This window comes from Megalops cyprinoides, chromosome 2, assembly GCF_013368585.1.
Source record: "Megalops cyprinoides isolate fMegCyp1 chromosome 2, fMegCyp1.pri, whole genome shotgun sequence".
NCBI classification, from domain to species: Eukaryota; Metazoa; Chordata; class Actinopteri; order Elopiformes; family Megalopidae; genus Megalops; species Megalops cyprinoides.
In genome coordinates, this window is record NC_050584.1 from 53,907,494 (window position 1) to 53,931,568 (window position 24,075).

Genomic DNA, 24,075 nt, shown 5'->3' on the forward strand with positions numbered 1-24,075 from the left:
ATGTTTGAATTCTTGTTAATGCAAATAATGTGAAAGAACTAAACAATGGTTTCTCACACATCATTTCAGGCATGTATTATTACCATAAATGAAAATTCATATATACTTATGGTAGTCAAGTGATGTATTATTAAGTTACATGTTTTCTTTCGTGACTTCCAGTAAGGTTTAGGTCAGTGCTATCAGGACAGTTGAACAGATGCTATGCAATGGACGACACTAGTGGTTCTGGAATGGTTATCCTGAGGAAAGTGAATTTGTAATTTAAAGTGAAATGCAAACCTTTACCACAATCAGGATGTAGAGAGAACTCACAATTCTTGAGATTTACAGGTGAAATGCCTTTATTTTAGGGCTGACAGTAAGACATAAAACTCCACAGATTGCAACTGACTAGAAGGGAGTGAAAGAAACATCTGAGATAATGGGCTTTGATACTGTGCCTGTCGCTCTTTCTCCAGCACCCATCCATCAATGTAAATGCAACAGACACTGTGGGTTAGAAGGGGGTTATTCTTTTCCTGTCACTGCAAACTAGATTTTCGAGACCTGACTGACCTACGGACAAAGCGATTTTCTGTTCATATACTACTTCTGCTGCTTCTTCAGAGGAGAAATGCAACCGAGCAACAAATGTCTACATTTCTCATGAACCACCAGATGTACCACATATAAAATTATCAAACAGCAACAGCTGTGTTGGCTTTGTAGGAACATCACTATTGCAGGAGCACTGGCTGATTTTTTTTTCAAAAAAATAATACATGTTCATTAGACACTACAAAATCTTTGTCAAAAAGAAAAAAAGAAACTCTTACTTCACAAAGCAATACATTTTCCATAGGCTTGTGAGACTACGAACAATAAATCCTTTTATATCTTAATATCCATCTACATTTGCGTGACACATTTTTCAATGATCCACTTGTTTGAGTTTTAAGTGTTTCTGTAATGAATTGCTTGGTTTCAACAATATGATTTTTGAGCATAAGGCATTAGCTGGAGAAGTCTCACAGCATTTATGCCAAGTGAGTTTGGCTTTAGGACTTGCATTAGCGTTAATGTCTACTTCTGCTGCCAAGTACTGTGCGTCTTGTCTGACTTAAACAGTATATAGATAAAAATGTACACTTTAGGTCTGCTCTTTCACTCATCGATTAATGGTATCAACAACAACTTAAAATTAAACATATTCCCCAGTTACTTTTCTATAGTACATGTCATACTAATATAATATAGTTTATTATTACTTGCTTTACTTCAGTACTGTAAATGTTATCTGACAATTTTAAATTCCAATGTAAATGTTACCAGAAATACATGTATGTATTTGTAATGCACACACATTGTTGCATATGCTTTTTAAAAATGTGTTCTACATTTCATATATTGTACAACTCTCACAAAACAATGATTTCACCGAAAGTAATTTCCCACTTATACAGACAGCACGTAAAAATTACTTTTATTTAGTGTATTGACAAAATTTTAATACAGATCATTTACTTTACATATTATGGATATCTTTGTTTACCTTTTACAAATAACTGGTTTGAAAAAAGAAAAGAGGTACAGCAAATATAACACACAATACCATTTGCAACTAGGATGTTTTATGATTACCTCATAATTGTTTTAAAAAATCTTTGTCTAATATTTGTAAACAATATTAATAGAAAACAACACAAATAAGTATGATAAGTGCAGATAATGCTGTATGCATAAAAGAGAAAAGAACCCCAGTGTAAGGTCCTGATTACACCAAAAATGGTAAGATACTATCTGTGACTATACTAGCTGTCATGAGGTGAGAAAAACAGTTTCTGCATGCTAATAAAATAAAGTGAGGCTAACTATACCTGTAATCTAGGAATACTGTATGGCAAAACTATATGAACTAGTCATTATAAGTGTTCATGGTCATCTCTGTAGTCTACAGGCCTTTTGACATAGGAATAAGAACGGCCAAAGAAAATTCTCTTAATGAAATTCCTTTTACCATGTAACATCTTTACAATTTGCAGAATATTTTTTTCCAGAAGGAACTCTGATCTCTCAAGACTTGTGTGAAATTGCAATCTTTCAGTTAAATGTTATTGTAAATGTATGCTGAAACATTCCATCAATTCCAACTACAGTACTTTTCCACACTGTTCTAAACAGTAATTGGTTCCATAAGATATACAGTGACTGAAGCATAAAAATGTTATATTAACATTTGCTTACATCCTCGTATTAACTACATAATTTGGTTGTTTCATACTCAATAGAGCTTGGTTGTTTGGCACTGAAAGCCTGCAAAGCCGCTAATATTCTGACCACTTCGGTGGTAGATAACTTTAGTCGATGGCGAAGCAAGCATGAAAAAAAGTCTAGTGGCTGTGGCCCAGGTGGTGACAGCCTGTTGACGCGGTCTCTGATCTCTACCAGTTGCAGAAGGGCAGAATCCTGTGATCCCTGAGTGTATGGGTAATCCAGTTGCAGAATCAGGTCCTGAATTGCTTCCGGGTCAAAATGCATACTGTACCCGAACACCTGCATACTGTTTATTTTCATGTACCCCAGATTTTGGGAAGGGTCCATGACTTCTAGAGGTTCTAAATAGACAGTGGTGTTTCCGTGAGCTGATGTTGTCTTTATACGGCTCCTTAGATAGAAATGAACTGTCTCAAAAAAGGTTTTCCATTTGTTGCCCAAAGTCAAGGTCCAGTTGTAACAGTCAAGAGGTATATCTAACTTAGTCCTTTCCCAGTCTGGGTAACTATTCTGATCAATGGGCATGATCCAACTTTCTGAATGACTGCCACCAAAGGGGTTGATGTACACTGACAACACTGGTTCCAGTGTGCTGTTTTTGGTAAGGCAGATTTGAAGGGATATTCCGAGCAGCATGTGCACATGATTGGACTTGTATTTGTTGCTCTTCAGTGTGAGCAGCATCCTCTTCCTCCAAGATGGATCAAACCAGTTGTTCAACCTCATGTCGTTGCTGATGAAAATGGCATGTATGGAGATGCGACTGTCACGTTTCTGAAGCAGGTACTTCATCTCCAGGTCTTGCAGGTCTGTCTCGAAGCCAATATAGTGGTCCGTGGAATCAGCAACCTCATGCCTGCAGTTTCCTTGACTGAGCATATACCCAGGGTTACAGTTTGCACACCTTGTTCGGTTCTCATAGGAACAAGAGGCACAGTATGGGCCCTCACCAACTGTACACGGGATGACTCCTTGGCAGGTCGGGTGTTCGTAAGGACAGGAGCAGCTTCGCATCTCTTCCATATAGGTTCCAATGTGATTATTCTCACTGCAGTACATGATGGAAAGGATGTAATTCAGCCAGTAGCTGAAAGACCTGAAAACAGAGGGAAAATGCATTTTTTTTTCACCATTTATTTACAGACATGCAACAGTAAGCTCACACATTTCATCTCAACTACACAGTGTTATATACCTCAGTTTTAGGAATATACAGTACAAACCGCTTGATATACCCTCTTCTGTGTAGAACAAATTTGTATGTGATTTTAACAATTTCAAAAGTATAAAATGGTGCCATCATGCAAGAGAACAAATAATGGTATATGAACCATACTTATTCTTGCATTTTATAGTTCAATAGAGGAAAAATCCATTTTATGCATGTTTTATTACCATACTGTCCAACAATTACAGTATTATATGTTTTTTTTTTTCTGGAACAATTGTTTTTATAAAGCACACAATGTCATTATTGATTATCAATGACAGTAGCCTACAATAAGAGAATATCGAATGCTACATAGTATTTTTGAAAATTATACTAACTTTTTCCAGTCTAGCAAGCCATTGATTTATTGAGTGAAAAGCATATATAATGTTAGTGGAAAGGTAATGAAAAACAAATCATCACCCTTGAAAATGAGTCCTTGCTTGATTATGCTATTTTTAATTAAGAAGCCTGAAGACACACAGAACAATGCTGACAAGTTGCTAATCAAATACTTTCCCATTTTAGATGGCTAAAACGTATAAACATTTTAACAACAACTGAAAAAATGGATGGGCACGCAAAGGCAGACTCAAGACTATTACCTCCTGTTGGGGAGTAGAATTTAAGGGGTTGAAGCTCTCAGAATTAAATATCAAGGACATCTGTTTTCATTGAGCTTGTTTTTTGCCATCTCTTGAGAATCTGGGACTGCTGTTTGAAAGATAGCAAGCCATATAGCCAGCAGAACAGTAGCAGCCAACAGAAGCTAGTAGTGTTAGCAACAGATTGCTAGCTGGTGGTAGTTGCCAGAGATGTCTTGACAAGCCTCGAGATTACAGAACATTAGAGTAGGTATGACCTCACTTAAAAAGGGTGTGCATTGTTGATGGCTTTAAGTTGAATGGATGTGCAGTTGTGACCATCCTCCTAAGCAGTGTTACTTTGGTTGATGAAACCTCATTTACTTCAACAATGTCCCCAATGTCCCATGTGCGCACACACACACACACACACACACACACACACACACACACACACACACACACACACACACACACACACATATATATATATATATATATATATATATATATATATATGTGTGTATGTATAGAGAGAGAGAGAGAAAATTTTCTACCAGCTGAACTCCTTCCAATTATCTTCAAAACCAATTTATCACGATCAAAATTTTGAACGTCATGTGGAAATATATAATTTTTTTACATTTAATGTGGTTTGCCTCACGTTGTCAGTCATGCAGCCAAGCAGATATCTCCTCTTATGTTTGGAACTCATGCTCAGCATTAAAGCTGTTCTCCTGCCTTCCAACATAAGCCATACCAGCAGAATATGTAAATATTCATGGAGACAGGCTCCCTGAGAGATGGAAAGTAAGCAGGTGGGTGGTAATGGATGGGATCTCTGCCGCCTGTCAGCAGTTTTCACAATCGGAAAAGGAAAAATAGAGCTGAGGAATGTGCTTGTATCCCTTTTCTGTGCATAACCTCATTTTTTCATGAATTATGATTCTGAAATAACAAAACAGATTGGAAATAATAAAAAGCTACAATGAAACAATCTGAAATCTGCATTGCATTACTGCAATAAAACCCATGAAGAAAAAAATAATAATCTAACCTTTTTTTTTTATTGTACCAAATTATTACGTGAATAGATCTTGTTTCATCACATTCAGAAGGTTTTTATTTATCTATATTGGATTCGACAGCATGTTTATTTATTTCATATTTCATTTCCAGCATGAATATTACTATCAAAAAAGGATGCCGGGTAAAAAGGAAAAAAATACAGAGGGAAATAAATATATATATTTGAAATTCATGGAGATTTTAAAAGTAAGCAGTACAAGTAAAGGTGCACCAGTTCCAAACTGCTATGACAGATATTATCACAGTTTCATAAACTGAAGTCCTCCAATTCTTGTACTTTTTAGGAGTCCAAAGATTATGGATGTTGTTGACACCAAGATAAAATATTAATCTGCCAGATGAGTTTCCACGATGGAAATCCAGAGTCATATCACAAGTGAGAACTACAAAATCAGTAGAATTACCTTGGAAAATCTTGACCAATAAAATTTTTACCAACTGTACAAGCCATTGCTTTGTTTTTGTGTAATGGTAATAAAGCATTTCCTTTAACCAATTAAATTGGTTAAAGGAAATCATATGCATATATCTTGCCTGATAACCTGATAAACTAAGATGAATATGGTGAAAAGTTTTTTTTTTCCTCATAGTGTTCATCCCATATTGTTGTTCACTGGTTTTACAAAGCTACAACTATGATCACCTTCATGTACCCACTATACTGGGGTTCACTGAATGGATAAAAGTATCTGTCTATTGCAGCAACTCCACACTGAACTCCACGTCTGTGACCTGCTGAACAAGTCACGTAATGATGTCCTATTAAAGGCATCCTTTTCAAATAGCAAATGCAGGTGCATTTTAACAGGAAATGGGAAGAGGTACATTTTTCTAAATTATGTTGATGTGGTTTATTATGTAATTATGTAAGTTGGCTCATCTGATATATCTAATCATCCTAAAGACTAAGAAATCAATGTCACATACTGCACCAGCACAAATATAGGCTCAGTAATCCACAACAATATCAATAGTTTTCAAAGCCTTGGCTAATTTCATTGTTTTGGAAGCTGACAGCTCGTAAATTCTAAATATAAGGTGGGTATGTTTGTGCAGCCTATACAAAAGCTCATACCAGGACCATTATCATGTATCAACTTCATCGGGGAAGACAAAAAAAATAATCAAGATGAGTAATTATCTCTTCAAGACAGCACATTTATAACCCATATTAAAGAGGAAAATGTCTCTGAAGGGCTGCAGACCATGTGTAGCCTATCTGAAATGAACTGGTAATAAACTATTTTCTAAATGGATACAGATTATAGATATTATGATCAATTAGGACAATCATATTTCAATGCATCAGACTAAACAGAGAAGACAAACGAGCAGAACAGACATGTTAATCTCTTTTGTTTTTCATTTTTGTGAGAATGTTTGTCCTATGGATATGTACAACAGTAGTAATGGACCAATTACTGCAACTTAGTACATATGAAGTACAGTATATGAAGGCTACAGCCAACAGATCAAGCCAAGCATGAATCAATAAAGGTGGATTAAGACAGTTTTCATTTATAGCCTATGAGCCTATAAAGTGCCTCCCTACACTGTTGGTGGCTGATCCTTTTACATGTTCACACAGCCTCTGCAGTATTATCCAAGAATTAGGCTCACACAACTAGGGTAAAATGTAGAGGGGTCAGGCACAATACAGACTGGCTATGAATATATTTTAAACTTTAATACTGGCTACTAATTACTAAAAAGGCACCTCTGTACAGGGTGACATAATATCAGTTTCTTCTTGTGTTCATTTCAGTAACTCAGAAAATCACTTGACAGTGCAATCTCTCTCTATCAGCTTTAAGGAATAAACTAACACAATGCAAATATGCTTATGCATCAGTTCAAAGAACAAAGAATCTGCATGGCATTCTCCTTTTTTACCGCACAAGCATCATGAAGCTTTATGAATCAGGCAATCAGGTAAATGTATGTGATTCTAACTGGGAGTTCTTTTCATTTCCATCCAAAGAATAGACCCTGTGTAGATCCACAACTCATGGGTCCCTGCAGTTTGTGCAGGGATTCTTTCTGTGGCAGTGTGCCATGGGAACAGAGGACTAAATTGTTGAGGACTACTTAAAGGCCTATTATTTTCATCATTTTATAGGAATAGAGTTACAATGTCAGCTATGTCTATTTATTATATTCAGGTTTCTTTGAATGTATCCATCTAGTTAAGTCATGTTAGAAGTTGTCTGGTATCTGTATCTGTAGCAGATACCTGCTGACTGACCAACGACTTACCTTTTACTGTAACTACTACAGCTATTACTATTACTTTGACAGCTAAATGATCAACATCATCATGAGAATACAATTGTGTTGACAGTCGTAGCATCGGACCAAGGGCAGATGAATTGATTGACTCAAGAAGCTCACTAATTTAATGATCTTCATTTCCAGGCAAACAATTAATTCACAAAACAAAACTCTTCAACTTGATCTTTCATCCATTCCCTGAAATGGAATATATTTTGTTACATATATTATTATATATGTAACAAAAAACTTGCAAGGAAAAAGACAAGTGTTGATAGGTGGCTATTGGATGTTCAGCCAGGTGTTTACTTATGCAATTATAATCTTTGTAGAGTGGGTTAAGATAAAACTTGCATCTAGAGAGACAGATCACAAATGAATAAGCTTGTGCAATATATTTCAATTAATTCCACAACATTAAGAAATAATAAATCTTCAGGTTGATACGGGAACACTCACATGACCACATACCAGCATATACTGTTGGTAGGGTATGTTAAGGAAACTGTCTCATCTGAGTGTTTAGCAAAAATGTATTGCATAAATACCTGTGGATTATCTGTGCTACAATTAATCATTATTTAATTTTCATACACAATATAAAAAATAATATTACGCAGCTTGTTGTAGTCTTTTATGACTTGTAGAAGAACGTCATCTCTTTCACCATACTCTCAAGTAATTACAAGTCCTAAACAGTAATCCTAGCTTTTTTCTCTTTCAGTGTTCTATTTATCAATGTTCTGTGGTGCTTCTATTTAGAAAGCTTAATGAATAACTCAGATTCTTACAATTACTTTTTTCTTGCAGCATTTTCCACACTTCAGGGCTATATTTAACCCCTTCAAAAACACGTCTCAATGCTTTTTAATGTTGCAATCCTGAACATAAAAAGTATTTTAACATACAGTTTTCTCCTGACACTTTACCGACATACATTCAATTCAATTTTGCTTAAAAAGTACTGTCTAGGGGACTATTCTAGACAGTAGTGTAGTGAGTACGTAAAAAAAAAAATACTGTCTAGGACACTATTCCTTACCTCTCTCTCGGCACAACTATTTTGGGTTGAGTGTGACACCTCTTGCTGAGAGTGAAAAGCTTGTTAACAATCCTTCGTGCTTTGCTGAGGAGAAGACCTGTGCTGATCTCCAGCTGTCTGTACCGCTGATGAACACCAGGATCCATCTTCCAGAAGTACTGAATGGCAGATGTGTTCAAAGCGTAGAATGTTGGCAGTCTTCTCACAAAGATTTGGAACTCATCTGAGCAAGAATAGCATGGGGGGTTAGCGATTCTTGCATATTTTTCATGTTCGCTTTTACGGTCAGTCAAACTAGGGCATAGGAGAAAGCGATCATATACAACACATGGGGCTTGGCTTTCAATGCCTTAAAGCTAACTGCAGACACAAAACACTATTGTGTGATGCAGACACAAATGGACACTGGCAGTGCGACATGTTGTTGGAACCTCTGTTAAATGAACCACCTGGTGCTGGCCCCTTGCCTCATATAGTATGGTTGGACAATATTCCAGAGAAAAACACTTCATTACATAACTGTCATTTGTCAAACATCAGAAAAAGTGTCAGCCGTGAGCATCTCCTGGTGAACCAAAGAACAGCCAAATATTCCTGAAGTGCAAACAGTATTCTGTTTTGTATTTCTGTGAGAGACATGTATGCTGTTCTCTCTTACACTAAAACTATTTTTGCTCAGATTATTGTTTTTATTATTATTCATTTATATGATGAATTTATGTGCTATTTTAAAAACAACAGTATTCACATTATCAAATTAAGTGTGACCTGAAATATGTTATCAGACTGCAGCATTGTTGCTCCAGTGTAAAATAAATACATATTTGTTTCAGTTGATTTTGGCTGGTCTGGTTCTTTCTCTGTCTGGTTAGTAAATAGAAGGTCACACCACTGTCTCTCCACCATTTTCTTTTTTTTTCATTTAGCATTTCCCAACCAACAGCTGAGTATGTCTATTACATTTAGCATGTGCCATTAAGGCCTCCATTTCAAAATACTTCACGACAATGAATGCATGGCAGCATGACAGACATAAATTAAATGAAACACCTTGTTCCATACCTGATTCTTCAAATTCCTTGTTGGCCTGTGTCCAGGCTTCTCTAATGTGCAGTAGATTGTCTTCCATGGCACGGACATCCACCTCAGGGCAGTTACAGCGTGGGAACTTGGCACTGCACTGGCACCAGCAGTCATTGTCTTTGCACACAAACTCTCCCTCCGAGTTGCAGCCAATGTAGCTGAGGGCAGCCTCTGTGAAGCGGCTTTTCAAGTAGTCCGGTAAAATTACTTGTAGTCCTGAGGAAATGTGAAGAGAACCATTTACACCACAGCAATTTACATAAGACTGCAATTAACGTGTAAAATTCTGTTTTTAACCTTTGGCTTGTGCGGGCTTTAAAAGTAAATGCAAGGGAAAAAATACTTAAGTTGACCTTTATGACAGAATACACTGAGCATTTTTAATACATAATTCAGATCATTTTTAAATGATTGTTCCCAGTAATGAACCTCTCAAAAACTCAATAAAATTGAAAATTGCCTATGGATGTAATTATTTTAATATGTCCCTGCTTCCACAACCGATTCTAAAAATGATAAGGGCAAAATAGTATTACTGTAATCACAATTTCTGTAAAGTTTCAATTAAATATGGTCTACCTTGTAAATAAATCTTGTTTTCAGGACTCTGAACCAGAACAGAACTGACAGAATCAAGGTTGTCATAGTTACTGCATCCAAGAGGGCCCGTCCTTGTTTCAGTCACCTAAAGAGAAGACAGAGAACAAATGGCAGTATTCCGAGACACACAGATTGCCACTCAAGTTATTAAATATGCAGAGGCTCTCTCTGAATATCCTATGAAATAAGATTAATACCCTCTCCTCTTTTAAGCTACTCCCTAAAAGATTTATAGCATTTGTTTAAAAAAAATAGCGGGAAGTCTTCAAACACGTCAAGCCCTAGGAAATTTAGCAAATAAGTAAACATACAATAAATAAATAAATAAATAAATAAGGCATCTGGTTATATCAAGTGTTAATACATTTTCCTCAGTATTTAAGTACACATACAGATGCCCTACAGCAACACTTTATTAAATCTTCAGGTATGGCATTGTTATGATTGTGCAGTTAGGGCTGTGAAATGCCATTACAAGCATGTCCCCACTGCAGACTCATCTCATACCAGGCAGTCCAATTTTGTAAATGGCCTCATGAAGTGATGAACCCATTGATTGATAGATATTAGAGCAGAAAATGATCCTATCTGGTACAGAGCTTTAAGGTCAAAAATGGGCATGTCACATGTTTCTATGTGGAGAGGTTTCACTCAACACATTAATGGCAGGGCGCTGTGCACGCATATCATCCACCAGTAGGGCAGGTAATAATGGACATATTCCATGTGCAAAAGAAAAACTGGGTAATAGGAATATCTGTAATTCAGAAATACTGCTACTGAAGTCTTCAAAGACAGAACTGCATGTGAAGCTTCATTGCTGTATCATTGACTTCAGGCTGACACACTGAGCAGAAACAGGATCTTCTTTCTCCTTTCAGCTTTGCATTACACTGCTCACAATCACAGCTCAATCATCCCTGACAAAGGTCTGATTTAAAGTTACTGTAAATCAAAGTTCCTCTGGCACACTGGAAGACAAACTGGCAGCCTCCAGGCAAATATATCTCTTCCCTTGTCACTTACAAATTATTCTCAGCTTTACAGTGGCTTCTTTTAAAATTTTCCCGACAGGCCAATAAAAGTTAGCATATTGGTGTTGTAGATTAATGACGACCTGTGATCTTCAGCAGAAAAAGGAACAGTTTTTCCTCTGCGTGCAGAAAAGTTACCTTTCTTTGACATCAGCTTTAAGGTCACTGTGAATACGAACATGAGCAACACAAAAAGACAAATACAGTAAATCTAACAGCATTCTCTCATAGCAATGCAGCCACATATTCAAAAATATGAAAACTCATTCAAACATTACTTATGACAGTACAATTAATTATCTACAGCACAGTCTATTTCATTTTTTATGCAATTCTGATTTTGAAAAATCTTCCTGGTGAGGGACAGAGAGAGGAGAACCACAGTTCACCACAGACACAGAATACATTTACATTCGTTCTATTGATGCCTCCACACAATTAATTAAAATCCAGGAAGCCTCTACAGGGATCGTCAGATTACTTTCTAACACTGACAGATGTCTGACTTAAAGGGAAAATTGACCAAATGCAAATATAAAGATGAGGACTGTTTGTGCATAGCAATGAGGCCATCTGCAACAAGAGTGTAGTTAAACATATGCAGTATTTTTTATAAAAAAGAATGAATTTAATAAGGCATGAGCTGTTTGTATTTTTAAATATTTACATTAAATCTGGGCTATTTGGCATTACCTCAGCCAATGGGGCACAGATTACTATTTTAAAAGCGTTTATATATTTTAATATTACATTACCTATGGTAATAAAATTGTGCTGTTAACATGAGGACTAGCAATCACATTTGCATCAGAGTTGCTACAATAAGCAGTTACTGTTTATCACTAATATTAGAGAACCTGATTAATCTACAATGAATGTCAGCATGTTTTCACATCTAGCACAGTCAGAGAAAACAAATCCCCTACAAAATTGTCTTTTTCCAAACTGGAAGGTTGTTTGAGTCCTGAAATGTTTTCTTAATTTCCAAAATGTATGTTGTGAAATTTAAAAAAAGAAAACATTTAAGGAAAGTAATGCATTTTACTTGTTTTGCAGATGTCCCTCCACTTTGTGATTCATTGAATTTTATGGTCATTTGATTGTTCCAAGTAAGTCTGCATATTGAAGAACACGGTCTCTCACCATCTGTGAACACCCCAGATGGCAAGCAGCAGTGTGCTGACTTAGTCTACCCTCCAAAATACTTGTAGTTAAAAGGTGTTGTTCTCTTGATAAGTAGGGCTTTCTGTGTTTTTTTTTTACAGGCCTGTCATTCAGCATCTTAAATCATCCAATCGCCTGTGGCCAATCACCTCTGTGACAAATGAATTTACATACTGTTTATGTAACAGTCAAAGTCATTTGATTCCATCATGGTCCATTATTAATAACCAAGTAATCAAACCCATAAACTGTGTATACAAAATATATATGTTATTTTTTTATCAATATGTTACAAAATATTTCATTTCCATATGTCATCAGTCACCCATGGCTGGGAGTCCACAATGCTGGAATAGATTGGCTTTGCTCCACCAGATAGGGATGGGTATGTCAGCAAATGTTGCTGGTTTCACTGCTCTTTGGCACACTGCAACTTATCAGAGACCTGCAGGTTACTTGGGTGAAATCAGTGAAGTCTTGCCCATTCTCAGATTGGCACCTACCTCCTTGTAGTGCACTGGGCAACTTGCAGTGTGAAAAACATTTGCATTGACATGTGAGAATGTAGACATAATTACTCTTCGTAAACCAGGTGCAAAAAGGAAACAAAATGCATGCGCAATTTACTTAATTGGGCATGCAAAACGGCAGCCTTTATCAGCATTCTTAATAAATATGGCCCTAATGCTAAATCCATTAAATATAAGCTAAGGGCCTAATTTAAGAAAGCCTTGTGCACGTTTTACTATTAATCACTCAGGTGTATCTACTGATCTGACACACTTAGGATTGCACATTTTAAAATTTAATGTGGAAGATGTGTGAACTGCAACTTTTTGCTGGTTCATGTGAATGAATATATTATTGTACGTTCCTATGGAAAGTGCAAAACAGTGGGAGGACAAAATGGTAATAGATGATTGTGCAATAGCAAATGTGGTTTACCAAGGCTAATTTACCCATTACAGGGAAAATAACTGCACACACATTAATGTGGGGAGGTGTTAGTGAAGAAGTGTGGGTGCTAACTTTAGCACTAATGTAAGCAATTGTAATGCCTGCTGTCATTGTAGCCAGAAGGAGACATACGTGTAATTGCAGAGTGGGTTCTTTATGCTCACATTTGTCTGTTTCAGGTGTCTGAGGCAAAATAATACAGACCTATCGTCTGTCTAGTCAGGCAATCTTAGACCAACTGGAGGAAATCAGAGGTGACCTAGAGCCACTTATTCAGAAGAGCTATTCTGTTCCTGAAATGACAAAACTCCTTGCCACATCGCATTTTCTGGCTTCAGGTTCATTTAAACATACTGTTGTTTCTCCAGTGCGCTATCCCTAATACTGAATGTCATGTTATGGAGGATGGCTAGGTACATCTAGTTCCTCAGCACTAAGGAAGCAATGTTCTCAGTTGTTGATTGTACCCATGTTCCATTGATTTCCTAGACAAAGTGTACAGGAACTGCAAACACACACACGCATACGCACACACACACACACACACATACACACATACACATACACACACACACACACACACACACACACACTCATTGAATGTGCAGGTGTGTGTGACTCCAGTGATGTCATAAGTAATGCTGTGGCAAAATACCCCAGGTCAGTGCATGACTGGTTCATCTACAGAAATTGCAAAACAAAAAGAACGGGTACTGGCTGACATTTAAATAGACCCCTGAACAGCAAGCACAGCAACTTTTCTTATCATTTTCTACATTGTAAAACTTGGTTTTAAACCAGTGAATGTTCTGTAGCATTTATATGGAGAACATTCATAACATTATGTATGATTATCCTTCTCTTTATTTTCTAAGGTGATAGCGAGAGCGTAGGTTTCAGCTGAACATTGGGGGAGCGCTGCTGTTATCATTTATGTAAATGCTGCCTTACTGCATTAGTTGATAACATTCACCCTAGAACTCCCAACTCCCCTTAAACCTGTAACAAAGGGTGACCATGAATACCCAATCCATCCCTTGATTCTGACGCCTATTTTGACTGCAGCTACGCCAAAGGAGAACTGATATTTTGTCGCCTTGCCATCATATTTTAATTTCATTAATTGTTCTTTTTGTTGTTTTCCCAAAGCCGATACTTTACTTTTCACATTTCTTCAAGCTACACTGGTATTTTGCTGCCGCAGTAGCTCTACGATGTATTGGTTTGCTTCAAATTTCATTTTTTTGCTTGTGTACTCTCTAAGATGTGTCCGATTGCAACGTCTACAGCTGCTATGTTCAATATCATATCACTACACAACACACACAATGTTTTTTTTTTCTAAAGGAACAACCCATATTTAAACCTCATTGTTTGCAGTGATCATAATTACTTAATTACATAATTACTAGTAATGTTAGTAGACATAATTACTCCAGCAAAACCACCAGCAAAAAAAAGTATGCACAATTTCCTTAACTGGGCATGCAAAATGGCAGCCTTTGTCAGCATTCTTAATAAATATGGCCCTAAATCTCAGTTATAATATTCAAAATGCCTGAAACTAGCTTACTATGTATATTCTATGTTACAAGAGATATGGATGTATCAGCATTGTATATCTGACTAAGTTTACGTTTTGATTTGCAAAAAAATTTAGCACTTTATGGCTAAGTTCACTGGGACTAAAATGATCATTTACTTAAAGAAATAGTTTAGTTTTTTTTTTTACTTAATGTACTCTAAAAGTATATTTACCTTATTTTAAAATATGATGAGAGTGTTCTTTTGATACATTGATAATGTTTGAATCAACGCCTAACATGATTTCCAAATATGTGCCTCTGCCCAGTAATTACATATTCAGACATTTGTTTTATATATATATCCAAGAACAGATGTATACATTCACATATAAATAAGTATGTCTTGTTTGGTGTGTGTGTGTGTATGTGTGCGTGTTTGTGTGCGTGCGTGCGTGCGCGTGTGTGTGTGTGTGTGTGTGCGTGCGTGTGTGCGTGTGTGTGCATGCCACCTAGTCATCCCTTGTTGTTAGAGACATAGAAACATTACAAAAGTCAGGACAAGCTCATTTGATGAGAGCAGAATATGTAAATGTAATGTAAATGTTTTCAGGGACTCACACTTCTTTTAAAACTGATCTTTTTTTAGCATGACAGAAAATACTGTCTTTTGAGTTATTAAAGTAAAACTAAATATGCATAACCACATTTGAACCCTAAATGTATTTACTCATAATTGATTTTTATCATTGTAAATAGGTATTTATTTTTGTGGATGTGTTCATGCCCTGTGAAGTGTTTGAATGTTTCTTCTTTGCCCCAAAGAAAACAGATTCATCTTTAATCCAGCAGGGGACTCTTAAATGAAATATTTATCACATCCTGCACAAGCATAGATGAGGCCTTTATATTAAATCATGTCACACTCCTTACAAGGGTCTTTCACCCTCCTGCTCATTTTCTTGCACTCTTCATGTAAACATTTTGTTCTCCACTGCCTGTTCTCAAAAAACTTGACTGATGACAGACATTACAAGCTACCAGTGGTAACAAGCCCAGTTTGATACTTTACTTTCACTTTGGAAAGGACTGGACATCTGCATTGTAAAAATTTACCTTACAGTGTAAATATCATCTGTGAGTTATGACTTGAGATACTTGATAATGCTGTGTAATCCACGCAATCAGAGCAAGCAAACTTACTTTGGGCAATTTCCTGATAGATTTCGCCCTTAATTTCTAATTGTAATAAGCCTCAATACAAATGAAGGGGTGAGGCAATGCTGAAGCTATAAATCCCATTTAAAAGCCCCAATTTATATCCCCCAATGAGTATTGGCATTTCCTGTCCACTGTTCATGCTCACCCTTATGCTTAAGAACCATTTATTATTGGCAGTGTACAAAATACTCTTCATAACTCTTCCATTCATTAGCGGCTGACACCTTACTCATATTCGAAATAGCTGACAAATGGGGTTGGCTCTCTAAGAAATTACTGAACTGGAACAGATAATGCATCACACCAGTGCATAACTATAATGGCATACTTACGTACTTCTATTTCTTTAATATTATTTTTCTCTCAAGTGCCAGTTCCCCTAACATCCGTATCCTGACAAGCATTTTCTCTTTCTTATTTCTAAGTCAAGGTTCATTTTTTTTTTTAAATGCTTTATTTTCCACATTACTCTTCTTTAAAATGAGGTAGAAATCTAGTCCTTGCCTTAAACCTTGCTGATGCTATGAATATGTTACATTTGTCACCCAAACTGCCTTAAATTAAATGCACGTTGGAGGACATTGTATCTATTTATCTCAGTCTATGTGGTGTAGCAGCATTTTCTCCAAGAAGGTTGTAATTTCCATGAAATGGTTGTGAAAAAAGTGTGTTATAATGCAAACTAAACCAAGGAAAAAAAAAGACTCATTGTAAAGTACCATACCTCCCTGGGTGGTACTGGGACAGTAATCACAAGACGCAGCAAATCAGTCATTCTGACATCGGGCGCCAGTCACTCAGCTATTTATTTTTCTTATCAATTAATTCATACTGCACAACTTTGAAAGACTTGTACAAGGTGGAACATGCACACACGCATACACAAACACACACACAAACACACACACATGCACATATATGCATACACACACACACACACACACACACACACACACATGCACATATATGCATACACACGCATACACACACACAGACACACACACACTCTCAGCGCTCTAGGACATCATAATGTATGGCAAAAGTGGGCTTACCTTGATGGCAGTGGAGGCGATCTGGAGGTGGTGCAGCTTGCGTAGCGTGCTCTCTCTGTCGATGAAGTAGGAGGCAGCCAGCTGGTGGAGAGTCTCCAGAGTCACCCCGGTGCTGTTTGAGTCACTGACATCCACTCTCCTACTCAGCTTCCTCTTATCCACAAAGATGGTCAAGGATTCCTCACCTGCACAACCATATACCCATACATGTATAGGACCCTGAAGTATTACAGTTAATCACAGTTAATCTACTACTACCACGTCACATAATAGATATCAGGGATAATGACAGGGTATTTTCAAGATTTGAAATATTATGAATTCCAAGTTAAAAAATAACAATAATATTCCATTCTAAAATGGCAAGACTATGTCAATGCTTAATGGTAAGTGACGGTAAACAAACAGACATTTACGCTTTGCAAATGCTCTTAATAATAACCAGGTAATCTGCTTTTCTTATCAGAACTCATAAATAAAACCTTTATGTAGATATGATTTTTTTACCTCCCAGTGTGGCAGATAGTAGAAAGTGTGTGCCATATTTTTTGATGATGCTCTCTGTGATCATGCTGAGGGTGGGCCTCCTCCCCAACAGCCTGATACTCTGCATGAATTCTGGGTCAAGAGGCAAGGCAAGGCCATTGTTGTCCTGCCTCTCTAGCACCAGACTGTTGACCTTCCAGCGACCGAACTCTCTGCAAAGCCACACAAAATACACTCTATTAAGCATCATCACCCATGAGTGAAATACATTTGAAACAGACTTTACCAACAGAGCAGTACGCTCTGCCTGCTAGAAATCTAGACATGCTGAATCCCACGATTTTTAGGTTTCAGACGTGTCCACCATACCATATGAAATTACCTTGATCAACCGCTGACAACACAACCTCCCAAACACAACTACTTACACTAGAAAATATTCATTCAGTTTTAATTTGGTAGTCAGAGCAGATGATAGAGAAATGGCCTAATTGACCACAGTGTTATTTGAATCCATTTAAGAAAGACTGTATTTGATTTCTCAGCTGTGTTCACACATACACAAAAAGATTAACTTTCTACAATGCATTCACATAATATTTACTGTCATCCTGATTTGTATTACTACTTCTATCTTAAGAGGCATCCAGCATGCCTAATAACAAACATTTATGACTGACATTTTTTCAAACACAGTTGAAAAACACAAAAATATTATTAATCATAATATTGATTTTGTTACTTACAATAATTACTAGCGATTATTGAAACAATGAACATGTTCAAATGGTATCCTGGCAAATAGTGTTTCATGAGTGGATTTAAATCTCATGTTTCCACATCCATATTAAACATCTTTGGAAAAAACACCTATATCTAGCATAGCTACAACTACAAACATCCAACATAGGCTGGCACAATTACCTACATTGTAACATTCATCTTGTTATGGTTCTGCACAACAGCATGCAGCAACATATCTATAATTTTAATACACTGAAGCCCCCTACCCCATGCTGTCGATCAAATCATTCCAATCAAAATAATCCTCAAAAAACAATTGAACACTCAATTCATTAAAGCTTGATACATTTCAGCTCATCTACATAATGAGGGACAATTAACCTGAGCCACAGAGGTGCAGAGAGAGAGAGATCTTAACCATGATCGACACTGTGTCTCACTGGAGAGGTTTGATGGACATTTATGGATTATATAAAGGGTTAGTGCAATCTAAACCGCCCATGGCCTCTCAATGTGAAGAGGAGAAAGGGACTCTAGAGAAGAACTACTGTACCTACCAAGCTTACTGCTGAGACCCAGGGCAGCAGAAAATCAGACTGGAGAAGATGTACAGAGGAAGCTATTAGGTCAAGAGGAAACTGAAACCACTGCTCTTCACAGAAGTGGTGTCTGTTACTGCATAATTTTTCCACAATGTCACAGAAAATATATCCCATGGGTGGACTTGATTGCTCAAAATATGCCAATCAAATAGGTCAGCAAATGAAAGTTTAATTTTGTTTCACTAGTCAGCTTGGCTAAACATTCACTCACTCTTACAAATTTATGAGAGAGTACACAATAACGCATTTTAAAAAGATGAAGTGTTCTTAAAACTCTTGTTTTTGGAAAGCTATATATAGCGACTGAGAAAGGTGGGTGTCACATATGAAAGACTAGGGTGTAACTCTGTCATCAATAAGAAGTATTACGTGATAGTACTTTCATAAAACCACAGAAAATGGTATTAACGGCACTGCAACTGTGTAATGCCACAAAAGCCATCAATTCAAATGATACATCATGCAATTGAACCGTGAAGACAAACCTTTAGACCCAGCAACAGAGAGGAAAGCATATGTCTATCACAGTATTTGCTAGGACAGCTTCTCACCCTGCTCATTTGCCAAATTGATTGCAGAGGACATGCTACCGATGTATTTTGCTGAAGGTGAGAGTTTTCACAAAGTCGTTCCATTTTCATTAATTCAGTCAAAATGGTTCTTATGACTGCAGGGTGATTTTCCTGTGGGCTTCTCCCTGTAAAAATCAAATTGTCTCCTCTAGTTTATGCTTGTCATGCCTGCACTTTCATAGCTTTAAGTGCTAGTATACTCAGATTCATAATTCTGTGTTCTGTTGTTCATACACAGTGTTGATTTTAATTAACCAAGCATCAAATTCAAGTTAAAATATCCAGATTTGGATTTTTTTCCATCACTAATAAAACTGGTTTTAGCTAGTTTTTATTTTGTTAGAAATTAGGATGTTTCTGATAAGATTTTATAAAGTTACCTCCAGGCATAAGTGTATGTTTGCCATTTTCCCTGATTTTTGGATATGGACATTTGATGGAGTTGCTCAGATCAATTACCTTACCAGTACAAGTAAAACAGCTTTGATGGATTTCATCTAACTATTGAATTTTGAGATTTGAATTTACACAATCAAAAGGCCTTGAAGCAGAACAGAAGAGGAGGATAAAACTGATTTCCCAGAAGCATAACGCAAGTGATTTAAAATGTTCATTATTATTGGTGTGAGGTTACGGCTTCTAGCTCCAAGCAAAAGTTCTTTTGTGGCACTCATTTGACACCTATGTATCTTCAAAACAATGGTTTTTGCTTTCTGGTCAAAGCGCATACCTGTCAAATGTTATGAGCACCTCAAAAAGAACTGGGTATTTTGCTCATCTGTTTATCTTGCCTGTGATACACTTGACAAAGTAAGCATTGCTGGTACCTAGAAACTGTGTGCCTTCAATAAATCATCTTTGTCATGTTAGTACAGTAAAATCAATCAAAATCAGTCACTACGGATACTCTTTAGGGCCATGTGCTTAACTTGGAATTAGTGGATGTAATGATACTCTACTGCCCAATAATATGATCGACCATTCAGTAAATACATTGAGTGAGGTGCAATTTAGTGCATGTAAATAGATTAATTTATGTGTTTCCATGCTATAGTATTTTTACTCAATACTCGAGCACAAGATGTACAAATATATAACATGCACATGTGCATGATTGTTATGCACATAATGTTACTACTACTATGACTAACAACAACAATAATAATAATAATAATAATAAGAAGAAGAAGAAAAAGAAGAAGAGGTAACTGCAATTTTTGTTTACAAACAGCATATTAACATCTGTGAGAATTCAAGGTAGCCTTGACATTCAGTATGTTCCAACTGGACATTTAAAGGGTTTCTACCTTCCCTACAAATTTTGGTTATACTGTCCATGCATTTATAACTCTGGAGAAAAAAAAAACACTTCCAAGCATCCAACCAAAATTTACTCATTTATGCCTATTCCCTCTTGTCCTGCTGACAGCAGATATATCTTCTATAGTCCACAAAAGCGTTGCTACCTACTGATTTCTTTAATTTAATGCTTTTTTTTTTAATTTAGATTCTGGACTAAGTAGATAAGTTGTACAATTGATTGCCAAGTCTAAAACAGTAACCTGGTGTAACGGTATTGTAAAGAGTCAAATGAACTGTTTGGATACAGTAGATATTTGAAGGTTACAGAAGACCACAGGGGATATTGGCTATGGTTTTACATGCAATATTAAAGCACACTTCACAAGAAAAGATCCTCCTTCAGAAAAAAAAAATATGTAAAACAAGCCCGTGACCTGAATAAAATAATGCTAAATAGTGTGTGGATAACTAATTGTCTGTGAATTGTCCTTGTATCAGAATAGTTACAGCTTATCCAAAAACTCACATTCAAAGCCCTTATTTGCATCTCTAGGAATCCCTAAGACTACATAAGCGCTCAGCTCCAAAGACACTCATCAACAGTGATAACCGGGAGTTCTGTCAGGCTAGACGCACAGCATAAGCTTCAGCAGAAAAGCCACCAGATATTCTCTGCTTTGTCACCTCCTAGTGCACTTGTCAACAAACATAAGCTTGCTGTTTTATGAGGGTCTTGTCATGTCTCCTTGAGGTAAAGGAGACATACGCGGTGACGCAACCTTTGTCTTTCAAAAAAAAAAAAAAGAGACTTATAACGATTCTCTTCTCCTCTGTGAACAGGGGTACCAGCTGCACAGAGATCCAGCACTTTTGGCTGTTTTGGAAAAAACACAACAAAGCTAACAACAATGTCTGATACAATGTCTACACAACCATTTAGGAATAGGAAGTGACATTTTTGACAGGATACTGGTGGGTTTTATGACAACTGAGATTCCTTGTTTAAACTTAGTATATTGTTTAGTATATTTTGCATCCAGGAAGCATATTTGAACCATATTGTATAATAGCTCCTTCCATTACTTTAATAAAAAGTGCTATTTCAATTGTTCTCTATTCTTTGAAATTGCTGGATTGTATTCAAGTACATTTGGGCCAGGCACTATGAAATGCCTTCATTTTTGCATTGCTGTGTTGATACTTTTTTCACATTTCATTAACATTCAACAACGGAAATCAGTGAGCAAATCATTCTGCAAATAACTAGATCAGTGTGACACTGGTGAAGTTTGCATGTATGCAGTTTTTTGTATTCCATATTCCAGGGTATCTAATTTCCTCGGACTCCAATGCATAATACAGTCGAGGTAATTTAATTTAGTATGGGTTGCCGTACTGAGGCAATTGTACTGATGTATCAGACCGTGGAGAACAGTTTGAGTCCTGTGTGTCACCAGCAGGGGGAGATCAGACATTCTGTAACAATATTCTTTTTGACTTGTTTCTGGTCGTAACAGGAAGGCCAGCTAAGCGTTTGACAATATCTGAGGCTGAAGACCTCTGAATACCCCAAATGCTACATTTCTTATGGGTATGTCCCCAACGCGGTTCTGTCTACTTCCCAAAAATGCATGTCTGTCAGGTTACGTAAATTTCGCATTTATTTTGCTGCTGTTCAGTATCCGTTACAGAGTAAAAATGAGTCTACAATAATCTAGACTTCATATAAAAAATGTACCAGATATGTCAAACCAAATCCCATTCCAATGTAGTAGTCTGTTACAGTTGCCCAAACGCCAGACTGCGTGATCACACTATTTGTTTTTAAATGCGTAAAATTTAATTGAAACACTTTCTGTGGTTAAAGAATGTAGTAGTGCACTTCATATTTGATGGTGGCTGATTTCATTAGTTCCAAAGGCTCCGACTGTAATTGATTCTTGCGCTGCGTCATCAGATTTTGGTAATTATGCCACGTCTCTCTGTTTAAACCATTTCTAGACTCTAAATATTGTAGTGAATGGGGGATGGGAAGACGGATAGCTTACCATACATAAATCTCACCTATAAATCTTATACTTGGTAGTGAAGCCCTGCTGGTAGCGCTCCACGAACTCTGAGAATTCCTGGGAGCGATGAAACGGTCCTTTATCCGAAAGGAGCCAGCCGAAGGAGCCAGCAGCATCACTGGAACTCGATGCAGTGGCTAAAACCCAGCAGTTGAGGCTTAGTGTTATCCACTCCCATAGAAACATTAGACACGCCAGTCTAAACGCAATACACCGACAGCTCATGCTTCACCCCCAGACTCTTCATTCTTTCAGAACTTTCCACGTGTCCTAGAAGACAAGACATGAGAGCTGTCAGTAGGTTATAATGAGGAGTGTTGCATACAACATGTTATAATAGTCTCGTATATGTGACAACCAAATGCAGACATATTTTCAGTCTTGAGTAAGATAATCATAATGGAATAATTTAGCTTTAGTTTCCATAGGAGTAAACAGGAAGGTGTGCACATTTGTTTCAATGCCCTCTCTCAATTACATACAGAACACTTCACTTGTAATCTTCATTTTTAGAAGGGTCAACTGATATTAAACTGAACATCATTATTATTCTGCAGTACTACTGAGGTGATAACGAATAATTAAAGCAATAAATTCTTCGTCGTATTACCTGGTTTAGGAAGCTGTGCTGGTTTCGAGCAGACGACTTAAGTTTTGTAAATCACGTGAAGAGATTTTTAGCGCAGACTGTGTTATTATGTGCAATAACATATGCATTTGTGTGGGGAAAATATGAAAAAGGACTTCAAGGAAGAGTTTTCTGTGATGCTGCGGAAACACGCAATAAATTTCTAAAATGCCCAAACGTACATCGAGAGATATCAGTATAGTTGCCTCTTCGATCGCCTTTACTTCCGAAGGGTGTCTGTAAATTCCATTTGCGAAAAAATAACATCCGTGAGCACAATTGTAGACAATTATATTTTGTCTTGAGCAGTCAATGTTCCTCAAAAATACCTATATCATTTCGGGATGAAATAAGTTGTTGACAGGATTCCTCAAAAGCAAAACAGCGTTGAAAGACTTGATTTTAGTTGCATTTCCAATCATATAAGGATAAATCTTTTCTTCAGTGTGCTTTAAAATCGATTTCCAGGCACTGCTATTTTTCTGCGAAACAGCCTATAAACTCTAACTGTACTTTGAAACGCTTCTCGTATTATATTCCTAACAACTGCACGTATCGGTACTGCTCTGTGACTTGCTCTTTTGCA

At 36.9% G+C, this 24,075-nt stretch overlaps 1 protein-coding gene across 1 annotated transcript; it reads right to left on the reverse strand.

Annotated features, from left to right (window-relative positions):
* Nucleotides 1-2,235: 2,235 nt before the first annotated feature.
* brinp3a.1 (bone morphogenetic protein/retinoic acid inducible neural-specific 3a, tandem duplicate 1) lies at nucleotides 2,236-23,500 on the reverse strand. Its single transcript, XM_036521532.1, has 8 exons — nucleotides 23,472-23,500; nucleotides 22,857-23,131; nucleotides 17,594-17,784; nucleotides 17,087-17,271; nucleotides 10,115-10,220; nucleotides 9,515-9,751; nucleotides 8,453-8,675; nucleotides 2,236-3,352 (listed from the first exon to the last, which is right to left on the reverse strand). Exons 2-8 carry the CDS (start codon nucleotides 23,084-23,086, stop codon nucleotides 2,236-2,238), a joined length of 2,289 nt encoding a protein of 762 aa, XP_036377425.1. The 5' UTR covers nucleotides 23,087-23,131; nucleotides 23,472-23,500.
* Nucleotides 23,501-24,075: the final 575 nt, after the last annotated feature.

Coding starts and splice junctions, on each gene's coding strand:
- brinp3a.1 (XM_036521532.1), bottom strand. CDS start 23,086: ATGAGCTGTCGGTGTATTGCGTTTAGACTGGCGTGTCTAATGTTTCTA. Junction 17,272..17,593: donor ACTATCTGCCACACTGGGAG/GTAAAAAAATCA, acceptor ATGGTTGTGCAG/GTGAGGAATCCTTGACCATC. Junction 8,676..9,514: donor CAAGGAATTTGAAGAATCAG/GTATGGAACAAG, acceptor ATTCTTGCTCAG/ATGAGTTCCAAATCTTTGTG.